This window comes from Mesocricetus auratus, unplaced genomic scaffold, assembly GCF_017639785.1.
Source record: "Mesocricetus auratus isolate SY011 unplaced genomic scaffold, BCM_Maur_2.0 Super-Scaffold_4256, whole genome shotgun sequence".
In the NCBI taxonomy this organism is placed as follows: domain Eukaryota; kingdom Metazoa; phylum Chordata; class Mammalia; order Rodentia; family Cricetidae; genus Mesocricetus; species Mesocricetus auratus.
In genome coordinates, this window is record NW_024429182.1 from 129,762,835 (window position 1) to 129,777,573 (window position 14,739).

The window sequence follows — 14,739 nt, forward strand, 5'->3', positions numbered from 1 at the left end:
TTGTCTCCCAGCCTTGGCCTCACCTTGACATGTGCCACCTTGGTTCAAAACTACCAGCCTACTCCCTTGTTATCCCATTTCGTCCTTAATGATGATTTAAGTAATTTAAGACAGAGGTCTGCTTGACACAAGCCCCTTCTCAGAACCTCAGAAGTGTGTGGCTATGTGGAAGGAGACGGAATCTTGAAACTCAATGTTTCCCGGTGACTCGAAGGAAATGACAACCTCCCTCACTTATATCCACCCACTTACCGGCATTTTTCCCCAGAGGCCGCTCTTAGACTCATGTGCTGGTCCCTAGCAACTTCTATGTCCCACCGGGGTGTCAGCAACAAAGTATGTGACTCCACAGCTCTCCTAGAATTCTGGGTCCTCCAACTGGGACTTTCTGCTGAATGATTAAGTCACCAAGGTATGAATATGTCCTATGTGCATCAAAGAGAAAAGGCTGAAAGGGTCCTTACCCAGTATGCCAATGACCAGGGTGGTGGCAGCATGCCCGTGGTCTTAGCATGTGAAAGCAGCCTTGGGTATTTGGTTTAGAATTTCCACCTGTAGTAGGAATTCTGTGCACAAGGATTTCAGTCAGAATAAAGGGTCCATCCATTTTTAAAGATAGAATCTACCTATTCCATAGACTCCAGAAACCTAGCCATGTAGGAGGGTGACCTCAGTGGTCCTCAGTGTTCCTAATGCTATAACCCTTTAATATGGTTCCTTGTGTTTTGGTGACCCCCAACCATACAATTATTTCATTGCTACTTCACAACTGTAATTTTGCTACTGTTAGGAATTGTAATAGAAATATCTGATATGTAGGATATCTGATGTGGCCCCTTCCACCCAAGAGAGCCACAACCCATTAGGTTGAGAACCACTGTTCTAAGTAAAGGCAAGTAGATACAATGACAAGGTCAGAGATTTCACAGGGCTGTAGCCCAGCTTCTGCCCCTGTGTGGAAAGGGCATTATGCTGCAGCCTAGGCTCTGGCTTAGCCACTTGCAGCTATGGGAAGGAAGCTGCTTGCCACCTAAAGTATGAGGCTGAGATGACTTCAGGAGTCCCTTCTAGCTCCAAAAAGCATGAGAAAAGTCACTCAGCTGAATCTGCCAGGATCCTTGGCAGTCTAAGGAGAAAATTGGGTCCCATCTAACTCCTGGCAGGGTCTGTAATGGAAGGGATCTCTGAGGGGACTGCAGATGGGGCTCCACAGCTAAACTCGGCTCTCCTCCCATCTGTGCCATCTTGGATGACTTTGTTTTGGCCATGGCAACCCAGCAGAAAATTAAACACACATCATCCTTGGGGAAAAGACGGGTACCAATACAGAGGCGCTCACAGCCGTATTATAGAACTGATAGATGGGGGCAGAGGTGCCTCCTTACAGCTGGGGTTTCTATCATAGTGATGGCATCCATCTAACAGCTGCTGGTTCATGCTGCTTAGCATGCAGGTGGGGCTGCATCGGCTGGCCTGCTGTTGGGCTCCTACAGTGGCTTTCTAGTGGTTTGTTCCTCTCTCTGCAGCCAGGTGTCAGGCCCGGCCTGGGCAGACTGAGGAAAGTCATGACCAAGGTTCTTTCAAGGACAGGGCTCTGGGTTTCCCAGAAGACAAGAAGTGTCTTCTCTGTACATGGGCTTCCAAGTTGCGTGTTCAGAAGGCAAAGGAAGCATTGTAGTATCTCTGCAGCCCTGAATGCTGGATGAGGAGGGTGGAGCTCGGTGCAGAAGGGTCACTTATAAAAGTGTCACTGTAGCAACTCCACTCAAAGCTCCCATCATGGAATGGGTACAAGGACTCTTAGAGAAGGGGAGGAGGAGAAAGAAGAAACATGGGTGAAGTTTTGGGCCAGCTACACTGAAAACCCTCTAGACACTAGGGCCTTATACTCTTCTGAAATACCATGGAAGTAAGAGCAGGTTGAATTACCCAGCAAGCTCTGCAATTATAAGAAGAAGAAAAAAGAAAACCAGACAAATACATAAAAAGGAAATAAGGTCAGCCTGTCATGTACCCATCAGAATTTGGATAATAAAGCCATACCCAACAACAGATGCTAGACACTGACTTTGATAGGGGAGGGTGTAAGGGAAAGGAAACCATACCCCATAGATCTCCGTGAGACGCCCAGGGCACCTCCTGAGTCCTTGAAGGTAGCTACGACCGTGATGACCCTTTAGTAAGGAAGGATGGAGAAGGAGCCTCCCAGGGTTGGTGGAAGCTGACTAAGAGATGGGGATGAGGTTAGAGGACCAGCAAGGAACCTGCCAGAAAACCCTATGCCACAACCAGATCGAAGACACCATGCCCTTGTGAGGGGAAGGTGCCCCCTTCTTGGTCCTCAAGAGGGCCAGGCTGTGAGTGTACCATCTAAAATCTATCTAGAATAAAAGTACACCCCCACTATTTCTAATTAACTATGGCATTTTCAGACGGCCTCTGTGGTTCCTGCCTTATAAGGCTAGCCCGTCTGGTGGAGCACTGTGCCCACCACCTACCAGGTAGAGCACACAAGCCAGACGCACCGCACAGGCTGCTAGTAGGCTACCTGCCAACCCAGAACCGTATGTGTTCCCTCAACATTCCTCACACTGTATCAAGCAGTTCTTCCTTAATACAAATTACAGACGAGCGTCCACGCCTCCCACATCTGGATTACGGTTTGCTTTCCTTCCTGTTCTGGGCCAAGACAATTCCTTTTCAGTTGAACTGTGTCGACTCCAGTTATGAGAACATTTCCCCCACCCGCCTCTCCCTTTCTCTCCCCTGTGCTCCAGACATGTTTCTGCCTACTTCCCTTCAGCTTTGTGTCCCGGGGATTGGATCCCTCATGTTTTGAGTAGCACAGCAGTCAAGAAGTCCTTGAGCACACGGCCAGCTGCATTTCCTCCTGACACCTGCTGTCCTCAGCTGACCTCTGTAATGTCACATCCTGGCAGGAAACATCTAGAGTGCAGAGGGTTCAATTCTGATGTGCCATGTGATCCTCAAGAGCCACAGATCTTGTTACATCGGGTACTTGTGGTGCCCCTGGCCCTGTTCAAGCGTCCATACGTTCTAGCCACGCCAGTGCCATGACATTGTGTGGATCTGTACCTCGCGATGGGTGGGCACAGGTAGTTTGACTGAGTCCGCGTATAACCTTTGTGTCTACAGGTATGCGACAACTAGATGGATAAACGTGGCTCCTTGTCAGTGCTTTTGACAGGAGGCTGTACCCTTCTACACTTCTATCTGCCAGTCAGTCCCATTCTTTTCCAACACCCCATTACAGGTTATTTTAGGCTCTGTGCTGTACACTTAGCAAAAGTGTCCTAGGAGGTGACAGTTGACAGACATCCAGATGAAACCCACCTACAGTGTGACTGGCTGGTTAACTAGCAGAGAAAATGCATGCGAACTCGAGATGACAAGGGGGACAGGATCCAAGAAGGCAAAATAGTTTTTGGCATCACTGTGACTCAATACAGAAGGACCCTCAGGAGGATAGGGATGTAGGGGCAAGAGGCAGGAGCAAGAAGGTACCTGGTGCTAGAAAAGCATGGATGGACCCGGGGTCATTCTCCGGCTCCCATGCCTCTCGCCTGGGATACAGGGAGCCTCCTGGAGAGCCTTGCTAAGCCTTTGCCTTAGGATACGTGGTTCAGTTGACCTGTGGTGAAGCATGGCCACAGGTGTATCTACACACCCCAGATGCACTGATGGAGAACACTGCTCAGATGGCTTCTAAGCCCAGGCCCAAGCTTCTACGAGGACAGCTTTATTTGGGTGATCACAGACTCAGCCTACTGACCAGAGAAGGTGCAATCTTTAGAACAGAGAGTAACTTGTTCTCTGAAGGGCAGAGAGATGCCAGGAAAACCCCACAGACAAAGAGACATTTACTCTGAGGATCAGAAGCAAGAAACTGGCCTCATGAGTGGCATTTGTGTCATCTGAGAGGACTTTCTGCAGCTCCTCTGTGTTGCAAAAGATGCAGAATTTGGGCAGGGTTGATGAGCAGATGCTGATTCACCCCAGTGCAATTCAGGCTTGTCTAAGAAAGCTACTACATTCAGAAAACAAAGATTATTTTCTGCCGAGAGAGATCACTATTCCTACAAACACACAGTATGTACATTTTTCCCCTGAGTGAGCACTAAGGATGTGAAAGTTTCATTTCCCTGCCAGCCCACCTAGAGGAGTCTATCTTTAGACATTGTCTGGGACCATTTGGCCTTACCCAATAGAACAGCACATTGCATTCTCTGCAAGAACACACTCTGCATGCATGCATGCATGCGTGCTGCCTGCACAGGCTCTTAGTTTCCCTTACTCTGGAATATCAACTCTCTCTGATGCTTCCCTGGCCTTCCACTGCACCAGACAAGCTTGTCACCAACCATGTGCCTTTCCTGGCCCTCACTTCCACATTTGACATGACCTCTCAGAACATAAGAGGGTCACGGCAACTCTTACAGAGTCTAGTTACACTTCAATGCTGACATATAGTCTACACACACACACACACACACACACACACACACACACACACACACACACTCATGCATGTGCAAGTAATCATCTTAAGGCCATACTGCAATTTCCATCATCTCCTACATTGACTCAAGAAGGTATCTCTGACTTCTTTGCTTCAGATTCAATCAGTAGGGGTCTGACAGATCCTTTGTCAAGTTAGACAGTCTTCTCCCAACACTCAGGGATCATCATGGAAAAGGGACAGGAGAGACTCAGTCTGCAGTAACTGAATACAGAAAAATAGTATTTTCTAGATGCAGCAGGGCAATTGCACACATGAACTCACAGGAGCTGTGACTGCATGCACAAGACCTGCATGAGCTCAAGCCAGAAGGGTCACCATGTCCTACCCCTCGCTGTGGAGCTATTGGCAACTGAGCAACTGGGAAGAGGTCCGTTTTCTTCAGGGAGAGGCTCCTAAGAGGCTACTCGCCCTCCACTGAATGGCCTGTGCTCATGTACATACTGGCAGCATAAAGCAGATGTGGTGGGGTAAAAAAAAAAGAGCAGTAAAATTGGGAGGGAATAGTGGTGGTGTACATAGAGAAGAAGCTAAAGAAGGAAGGCTAGATTTAAATACATTATGTGTGTGTGTGTGTGTGTGTGTGTGTGTGTGAAATACCAAAACAACTACAAATTCTGTGCCAGTCTCTGAACTTTTGGTTCTAAAGTAAGAGTTAAACAATATCTACCTCCCTAGACTGACTCATTCACTAAGGGTATGGGAAGCATCTTACACAGCACCCACCCTATAGTGCATGGTTACTAAATGAGTTCTGATTGGGCCTAAACACCATTAGCACGTTACTAACTCATGGCCTCTGTGAATGATTCACATTGCCAATGCAAGCACTGCTTATTTAACTTATGACTGAGGACATAGTTGATTGTAAATTGGGTCTGGGCTTTTTATGGTTCCAAATAAATCAACTTTGACTAGTTTAGATAAAACTGTGTGGGGTTGGAGAGATGGCTCAGTGGTTTAGAGCACCTTCTGCTCCCCTAGAAGTCCTAGGTTTGAGTCCCAGCACCCACATGGCAGCTCACAACTGTCTGCAATTCCAGTTCCAGAAGATTCAACATCTTCTTTTGAAGTCCCTGGACACCAGTCAAGCTCATGGGTATACAGACAGACAAGCAGACAGAACACCCATATACATGCAGTGAATTAGTTTTTTTTAAATGACATGTGCATACAAAGAGATCCCCCAGAAGGAATAGGGAGGGAAGTACAATTCCTGAGTGCTGGTGAAGTCTCTGCTGAAAAGACCCCACCCCACCCCTGCCTGGTTGAGCTTTTTTTGTTTTGTTTTGTTTTTTGAGATAGGGTTTCTCTGTATTGCTTTGGAGCCTGTCCTGATACTTGCTCTGAAGACCAGGCTGACCTCAAACTCACAGAGATCCGCCTTCCTCTGTCTCCAAAGTGCTGAGATTAAAGACATGTGCCACCAATGCCAGGCTAAGGTTTTTCTTTCTTAAAATCAAATCAGAAGCAAAACCATGAGGTCAGTTGGTTCACTGGTTGACAAATAGAGTGTGTGACTCATGTGGGAGGTGAATTTTCCGTCTGCAGGAGGGATGGGGGGTGCAGCTGCTCACAGCGGGTTCTGATAGGAGGCTTGCTAGTGAGGAATGGAGGAGCCACTGAGACCCAGGCATAAAGACCCACACCATCCACTGGACACCTCCCTGTCAGTATCAATGGAAACTAGTGGACCAGAGACCTGGCGACCCTCTCAACACACGTAAAAGGACACAGAGTCCGACTGGCCACTCCATCCCAGAACGTGATCCAATTCAGGCTGGATGTCTCAGAAGCAGTTTGGCCCTTGGCTTTGCTGAGATTGCCCAGCCTTCCCCTTTTCTGAGCAGTTCACTGGGCACCTCCCCCACCATCCTGAACTAGGGCGACCAGAGGGGACTTCGGAGAGGGATTATGTAGCTTGGCAGGTGGGGGGTGGAAATGGGGAGGGCACTATTTCCCAACAAAGACACTACTCAGACAACAGACTTCCTTGGGAAAACTGTAATCACCAGACTCAGAGGAGACCAATTGCTGGCAGGGTTTATTGGCTTCCCTTCACAATAGTGTTTGTTTTTGTAGGTAATTAGAGTTTAGTAGCAAGCTATAGAGAATCTTTCCAGAAACTGTGCACAGTCTATAGCTAAAGGGTACTGAAGTATGCCCGCGTCTAGCCATTCACCTCTGCAGACCTCCTGTGCTAAGCGGCCAGTATTTGACCCGGCAGCTCACCCAGAAGAAAAGGCCTCTGTGCTTTCATACTCAAGGAGGAAATGCCTTCATGTGGCATGGCATATGTGTGCCCCAGTGTGTGTGCAAATGTCACCGGGATACAGTCTATGGTGCTGGAGGTAGGACACTGCAATTCAGATGCCAGTAGCTCAACTCATCTTTTTTCTTTATCTTCTTTTATTTATGTGTATGTATATGTGCCTGGGTGGGCTTCTGTACATTGCATTCAGATGGCTGTCTATGGAGGTCAGAGGACATCAGATCCCCTATGACCGTAGTGAGCAGCCAGATGTGCTGCTGGGAATTGAGTCTGGGTCCTCTGCAAAGAGCAGTACAAGCTCTTAACCACTGTTCAGTAGTTTATTGGCTTTGATTCACAATAGTGTTTGTTTTTGTCAGTAATTAGAGTATAGTAGCACACTGTAGAGAATTCTCAAGGAAATGACACGCAGTTTTTTTGGAAAAGGGTATGTACTCTCCAGTCTCTCAAATCATCTTTAAAAATAATCTGTCTTGTCTCTGTCTCTGTGTGTGTGTGGGGGGGGTTGGGAACTGCAGACACAAGACTACAGACTGAAGATCAGAGCTCAGGCCCACCCCTTGAGTGGCAAGCCCTGCCCCCACTGAGCCATTTCCCTAGCTCCTTCAGATAATCCTTTTTTAAATCAAGTTTTAAAATTTCAATTAAAAACAATATTATTTTACATACCAATCCCAGTTCTCTCTCCCTCCCATCCTACCATTCCCTCCTCCATCTCCCCATCCCCCCATCTACTCCTCAGAGAGGGTGAGGCCTCCCATGGGGGATCATCAAAGTATGTCACATCATTGGGGGCAGAACCTAGGCCCTCCCCGCCTTCCCCTCATCTAGGCTGAGAGAGTAACCCTCCATACTGGTTCCACTGCCAGAGGTTCCATAGACTGCCCAGGCCTCCCAGTTGACACCCACATTCAGGGGGCCTGGTTCAGATTTATGCAGGTTCCCCAGCTGTCAGTTTGGAGTCCATGAGCTCCCACTTGCTCAGGTCAGCTATTTCTGTGGGTTTCCCCAGCATGGTCTTGACCCCTTTGCTCATCACTCCTCCCTCTCTACAAATGGATTCCAGTTCAGCTCAGTGCTTAGCTGTGAACCTCTGCTTCTGCCTCCATCAGATACTAGGTGAAGGTTCTATGATGGTATTTAAGGTATTCATCAATCTCATTATAAGGAAAGGGCATTTAAAGTAGTCTCTTCACTATTGCTTAGATTCTTAGTTGGGGTCATACACACATCTGACAGACAGCTTATCTCCAGAGTACACAAACAACTCAAAAAGCTAGTTGCCAAAAAACAAATAATCCAGTTAAAAACGGGGTATAGAGAATTCTCAATAGAGAATTTCAAATGGCCAAAAGGCACTTAAAGTATTTGCTCAAAATCCTTAGCCATCAAATCAAATCAACTCTGAGATTCCATCTCACATCTGTCCGAATGGCTAAAATAAAAAACACCAATGACAGCTTATGCTGGAGAGGTTGTGGAGAAAGGGGAACACTCCTCCATTGCCAGTGGGAGTGCAAACTTGTGCAGCCACTTTGGAAATCAGTATGGTGATTTCTCAAAAACTTCAAGATCCAGCAATTCCACTCTTAGGCATATACTAAAAGGATGTACATTCATACCACAAGGACGTCTGTTCAACTACATTCAAAGCAGAATTATTTGTAATAGCCAGAACCTGGAAGCAGCCTAGATGTCCCTCTACCAAAGAATGGATAAAGAAAATATGATACATTTATACAATGGAGTACTACTCAATGATAAAAAAAACAATGGCATCTTGAAATTCGCAGGCAAATGGATGGAACTAGAAGAAACCATCCTGAGTGAGGTAACCCAGACACAGAAGGATAAATATGGTATGTACTCTCTCATAAGTGGATATTACACATAGAGCAAAGGATTATCAGCTTACAATCCACAACCCCAGAGAAGCTAGGAAACAAGGAGGACCCTAAGAGAGACATACATGGACACTCAGAGAAGGGGGAAGGGACAAGAGCTCTTGAGTAAATTGGGAGCATGGGGGTGGGGAGTTAGTAGAAAGAGAAGGGGAGAAGGGGATGGAGGAAGAGGACATGAGGGATCAGAAAGGTCAAATTGAGGGAAGAACAGAGAAGAAGAGCAAGGGAAGAGATAACTTGGGCTTAACGAGAAACCTGGCACTAGGGAACTTCCTCCGGGTATTCTTACTTGACTTGACCCATCTCTGAAGCTCTGTATCCTTTCAATTATTTACATTTTTTTCATTTTATACACCAACCCCATCCCTCAGAGGGGGTAAGGCCTTCCCTGGGAAGTCACAGGTCTGGCATACCAAGTTGGAGCAGGACCGAGCCCAAGAAAGGTATCTCACCATAGGGAATGGGCTCCAAAAAGCCAGTTCATGCACCAGGGATAGGTCCTGGTCTCACTGCCAGTGCTCCCCCCAGCAGATCAAGTCACAGAACTGTTTAACCACATTCAAAATGTCTAGTTTGGTCCCATGCAGTTTCCCAGCTATCAGTCCATGGGCCGTGAGCTCCCACTACCTCGGGTCATCTGTCTCTGTGGTTTTCCCATCATGCTCTTGACCCCCCCTTGTTCATATGACCCCTCCTCCCTCTCTTCAACTGAACTCCAGGAGCTCAGCCCAGTGAAGCTCTACATTCTTAAAACCCTTACACAGCTGACTCATTCCCAGGTCCCGAGATAGGCTTGCTGGTTGTTTAAGGGTCAGAAAATGCCCACCGAGGTCATGGTGATCTATACTCGCCCCTGCCCCTAGTGAGTCACTAGGGTTTTAACTTCTGAAAAGCAGTGATTATAAATACAATGAGAAAACAAATAGTGAGGGCCAAGTATTGTCACCAACAGTCAAGAAGTAACATGAGCTTGGAGGAAGGGTGTGCATGGGGCCACTGGCTGGCTTTGTTAGGCCCAGGCCAAAAAATACATGTTCCTTGTGCTAAGCACACGCCATCCACCCGCCATGTTCTCCCTCTCTGTGCTCACATCACAGTGTCCAAAAAGTCCAAACCTCCTACAAATGGGACCAGATAAACAGAATAAAAGAGAAAGAAAGGCCTGAGATACCACTATTGCTTCAGGAAAGTCAGTGTTTTTCCGTCCTTTGTATACACTGGCTTTACTCTTGTAACAACTGGACATAACAGTTAAGGCCCTGGGCCCCCTTCCTGTGGAGGTCATTAGTAAACCTTTACGACCATTTCCCAAGAACTAGATTTCCATTCATGTTCTATACAATCCAATATAAATTTTCCCACTGTTTTGCATGCTCAGGTTTCCTCAATTTAATTTTTTTAAAAGTTCTTACACAGCCATATCGCAGTGGTTCCCTTCAGAGAGACATAAAACAGACATCCTTTCTAGCAGAAAGGGTAAGCTTTCAGGCCACAGTTGTAGAATGGGCTGGCTATGTGCCCCTAAGACTTCCTGCAGGTGACTGCAACCCTTTTCACACCCAGTTTCCTCCTCTGAAAATGGAGGCGGCTGCCCCAGATTCTCCAGAAGGCCCCTTTGGGCTCTAGGGCTTTAGATTTATTTCATATTAAAAAATAAAAGACTTTCCTTCCACATGCGAAGGCAGCTGCTCTGATTCTTCCAAACACTGCTTTCTACATTCAGAAAGTGGGGCTTTGGAAGTGACTGGAAAGGAAACAGAAAGTGAATAGTCTAACGGCAAATCCAACCATCTTTGAATGGTGTCCTTGGAGTGAACTAAGAGAGCATGCTGATCTTGGGAGAGCAGCACAACTGACTAAGATGCTCATGAAGACCTCACTGCTGGCATTGAGGATAAATAAACTTCACGTTTAACATTTCCACACTCAGGAGTCCTTCCGTGAGGTGGGCCTTTGTGTTACAGAAACAGCAAAGGCACGGAGCTTCCATGTCCCGGGGCTCTTGGAATTCGAGTGAGAAATGTGTTTGGAGAAGAAGGGAGGAGTCTGATACTTACTTGTGGCCCAGCTCATGCGCGATGGTAAAGGCCAAATTGAGACCATTGTCTTCAGCAAGCACACATTTCCTCTTAGCACTGCACACGCCTCCTAAGTAAGCAATTCCTGCAGCAGAGACACAAAACACATCCTCTTCAGAACGGGAGGCCCTGACCTCCAGGAAAGCGCACACAGTCAGAATCACGCACCACCTTGGAAAAGAGCAAATGGGGACACTGCTGCCTGCCAGGCTGGACCTGTAAGCCCAGAGCGCCCCTGAGACCGGCTTGTGCGGGATGCATTTGTATGCATCCAATAATGACGGCAGTGACCACAAACATCTAGCAAGCCCTTGACGTGGGTCAGGTAGAGTGCTGAGTGGCTTATCAAAGCATCTAATTCCATTCTCATTGCTGAGAACAGAGGCAACCCAAATCAGGTTCAGAAAGAGTTTCCCAGAGTCACCTGGCTTGGCATTCAGGGCTTAGAGCGAGAGACCTGAAAAGCAGCAAGCTAAGCCGTATTGGAATTTGAGGAGGATGTCCTTCACTTAGACGTCATTGTCTCCCCCTACTTCTGACCCTCAGGGACAAAGTCAGCACAGGGCAGGGGTAGGAGCAAAAGGCTGAGCGCAGAGGGCAGGAGATCCGATGGACATCAGTAAGCCAATTGCTGAAGAAGGGCCAGGGGTTTCCCTGGAGGAAGGCTCACTGGTGAGGACCGCACGTGTACAGCATAGACAGACAGCAAGGTTTCAGTGCTCCGTCACAGGGCAGGGAGAGGAAGCCCCACTTCCGCCTGCTGGCTCCAGGTCTCCTGCCCTCCATAGCAGCTCTCCACACTTCTTCTCACTCTGTTCCCAGGACGTCTGTCCTGTACACCCGAGCACCCCAGGGCTTACGGCAGCGAGGTATCTGTCCTCCCCTATTGTTGGCTGTCCTCCCCTGGGCAGGTCGCCCTTCACAGAGACCTGGGCAGACTAGAGGAGGGGGCTAGCTGGTCTCCTTGTGAGGTCACATGAGAGCAGTGCAGCCAGATACGTGAAGGAGGAACACAGCTGTTCATTATCTTCTGACTCAGCATCGTTTGAGGGAGAAATGCCTGTTCACTACCGCCCATGGGTACCAGCCCACCTGCTAAGTTCCATCCTGCCGGCGCTCATTAATTTTCCTGAAATGTCACAGGACGAGGGAGGAAGATCTAGGGGAATTATCTCATCAAAAATGACCTCCCCTCCCCACTTAGAAATAAACTCATCTCCTTAGCAAGAAGCCAGCTTTGGTGTCAGTCACTGCACTTCTTGTGTCTTTTGCTATTCATGGCCACACTTATCCTCCCGCTTCAGAGCAAGAGGGGGAAATGCCTGGGGCACCATGCAAGAGAAAAGTGGGGGTTTGGGTACAGCTTAGAGATGAAGTGCTTACTGAGGGACTGGATTTGGTCTTCAGCACCACAGAGAAAAAACGTTATCAAGCCGGCACAAAGTTCAGGCGCACACAGGGCATTCCTACTTTCTGAGGTACTGAGGGACCTCACGTGCAGGCTTTGCAGAGAGATGTGGTTCTGGGGTGGGTGACACATCCCACATTCCACATGATGAGTGGCTGTGCTGTACCACATGCCTATTTTTCTCTAGAACAAATGCTAGGCCAACGTTGCAGAATTTAAAAGCAGCAGTAGCAGCAGCAGCAGCAAAGAAATCAGTTAAACGCTATTTTGACCTCAAAATGCATTTTATACATGTGGATTTAACAAACCAGCAACACAGACAATGGGTTGAAAGAAAACAATATCCAGAAAGGATGCAATCTGGCCGCCTGTTGCCTTCAAGTTCTGTTATGTTTTAAAATGCTTTGTGGGTTGCTGCTGGCAGGGTTGCTTACTGGTAAGTAGATGGTATGCTGCTACACAACCCTGATAGTGTATGCATGTAAAACACACACACACACACATACACACACACACACACACACACATACACACACACTGCAGTGTGTAACACAGGTCACAGCCATTCTGGGTCAATGAATCAATTACAGGCAATCAGAAGCATACATTCTAAGGCAGTCACATGGTGAGAGAGAAGAGAGGCATAACATGTCCAGATGTGCTGAGCTTGCTGTCCTGAGCATGCCTGCTGTGGGCTCTGCTGCTGAACCAGCAGACCTTAAATGCCACACAAATACTTTCCTGGGTCCCGGCAGCCCTCTGAGCTGGCAGAATGGACTTCCCACTGTAAAAGAGCCTTCCAATAATTGCATTTTAATTTTTCCAAGGTACAAATGTTTGGATTTTAAAAACACCTAGAAAACAAAGGACCAGTTTATTTATAAGAATTCTCTTGCACAAGGGTGGATTAAGGGCTGTTGCTTTTAATGATTGATCACAATCATTACTAGTCTGGTGATAAAACCCAGCAAAAGGAAACATATAAAAGAAAATAGACCTTGATCACAAAACACGAGAGCTGTGTGAGGTTATGAGCGAGGGCGTCAAATGCTTAGGATGTGAAACAAAGACTGGAGACAATCCCAGGTTGCCGTCAATGTGAGATCTGCTGGGTAAATAAATGGTGATTAAACCATGGAGCTTCTGTGGAAAACAGGCCACCAGAATTCAATGCTTCATGAAAAGAAACAACTATTTAGGGCAGGGGCCCTGGAGATCAGGGAGACTCTAGTATAGTCTGCACCTAAGGGTTCCCGACTGCCCAGGAGCTGAGGTCACTGTTGTATTATTGGGAGGTAATGGGGAGGTGGGCTTGGTAGGAAGCCTTTAGGTCTTCGGGGACAAACTCCTGCAGGGGATTGTAGGGCTCAGTCCCTTTCTCCTTTTTTGCTCCCTGGCTCTGTGGTGAGTCCTTTCCCTCACTTTGCAGGGCCAACCATTGCACTCAGTACTAGCACAGGAGGGCTAAAAGCAAAGGCTCTGACAGACATCAACATGAACCTCTACAGCCACGGCCAAGACAAACCTCTGCCCCTCGCAAGATGCTTCTCTTGGGGACTCATGCCAGCAGTGGGAGGCTAACCAACACAAACCCTGATCACCTCAAACCCCAAAAAGCACCAAACAGGAAAAGGCCACCAAAGTCCATATTGGTCCTTGTCAGAAAATATGGAAAACTAGTTCTGTCTGTATCGGTTTACTTAAAAACCAAAAAGACTGCAGCATCTGCTCTGCTAACTTCATGCATGCAGGGGCCCTCTAACTGCAGTTCCTGCCAGCAATGTTTCTTATACCCCACTGTGGTGCTTCTAGTGGCTTCAAAGCTCCCATTGATTTCAAATTCTCCACAAAAGAAATCATGGTAGGACTCATTTTAAAACATCAGCCCTGCATGTTTGTGTGTGTGTGTAGTTCCTTGGAACCAAAAGGAAGCAGAAAGGCAGCCGTGGTTCATTAGCAGTCACCCTCAAGGCACAAAGCTGCCTGACGCACCCCTATTGAGGAAGACATTTGTTTCTTGAATGGGGAAATGGAGGCTCAGTAGTCAGATGCAAAGTCACTCAGTGCTTGTGTTAGTCAGTCTCTCCTCACTGTGACAGACCCCCAAGAGACACACCTCAAGGAGGAAAGTCTAGCTGGACCTGTTAAGGCTCGCAGTCTGAGAGAATTCAGTCTTTGGCTGGCTAGTTCTTCATACGGGAGACTGTGCAGATAGGCAAGGTGGGGGGGAGGGGCTGCTCGCTTCACAGAAGCCAGGAAGCACAGCAAAGACAGGAAGGGGTCCAGGCAGAATGCCCCCGTTCAAAGTTGTACTCCCAGTGACCTACCTCCTCCACTAGAGTACCTTCCAAAGTTCCACCACCCCTCAGCAGTTTTGGATCTAGTAATGGGTAAGCCATTGGTTAGGCCAAAGCCACTGTGGTCTAGACCTCTCTGGACATGCCCTCATAGACTCACTCAGAGATGGGATTGGCTAATTGCCTTGCCTTGTCTCCCTCGAATGAAGTTAATAATCAAGATTGACTATCAATGTTGGA

The 14,739-nt window shown here is 47.6% G+C and overlaps 1 protein-coding gene across 2 annotated transcripts in view; it reads right to left on the bottom strand.

The window, feature by feature from the left end:
- Adamts17 (ADAM metallopeptidase with thrombospondin type 1 motif 17) overlaps positions 1-14,739 on the bottom strand; it is a 307,470-nt gene that overhangs the window by 174,367 nt on the left and 118,364 nt on the right. For both annotated transcript variants that reach the window (XM_040730601.1, XM_005083951.4), the window contains exon 8: positions 10,774-10,879. In XM_040730601.1, coding sequence (XP_040586535.1) covers positions 10,774-10,879 — 106 coding nt within the window. The remainder of the gene's footprint in view (positions 1-10,773; positions 10,880-14,739) is intronic.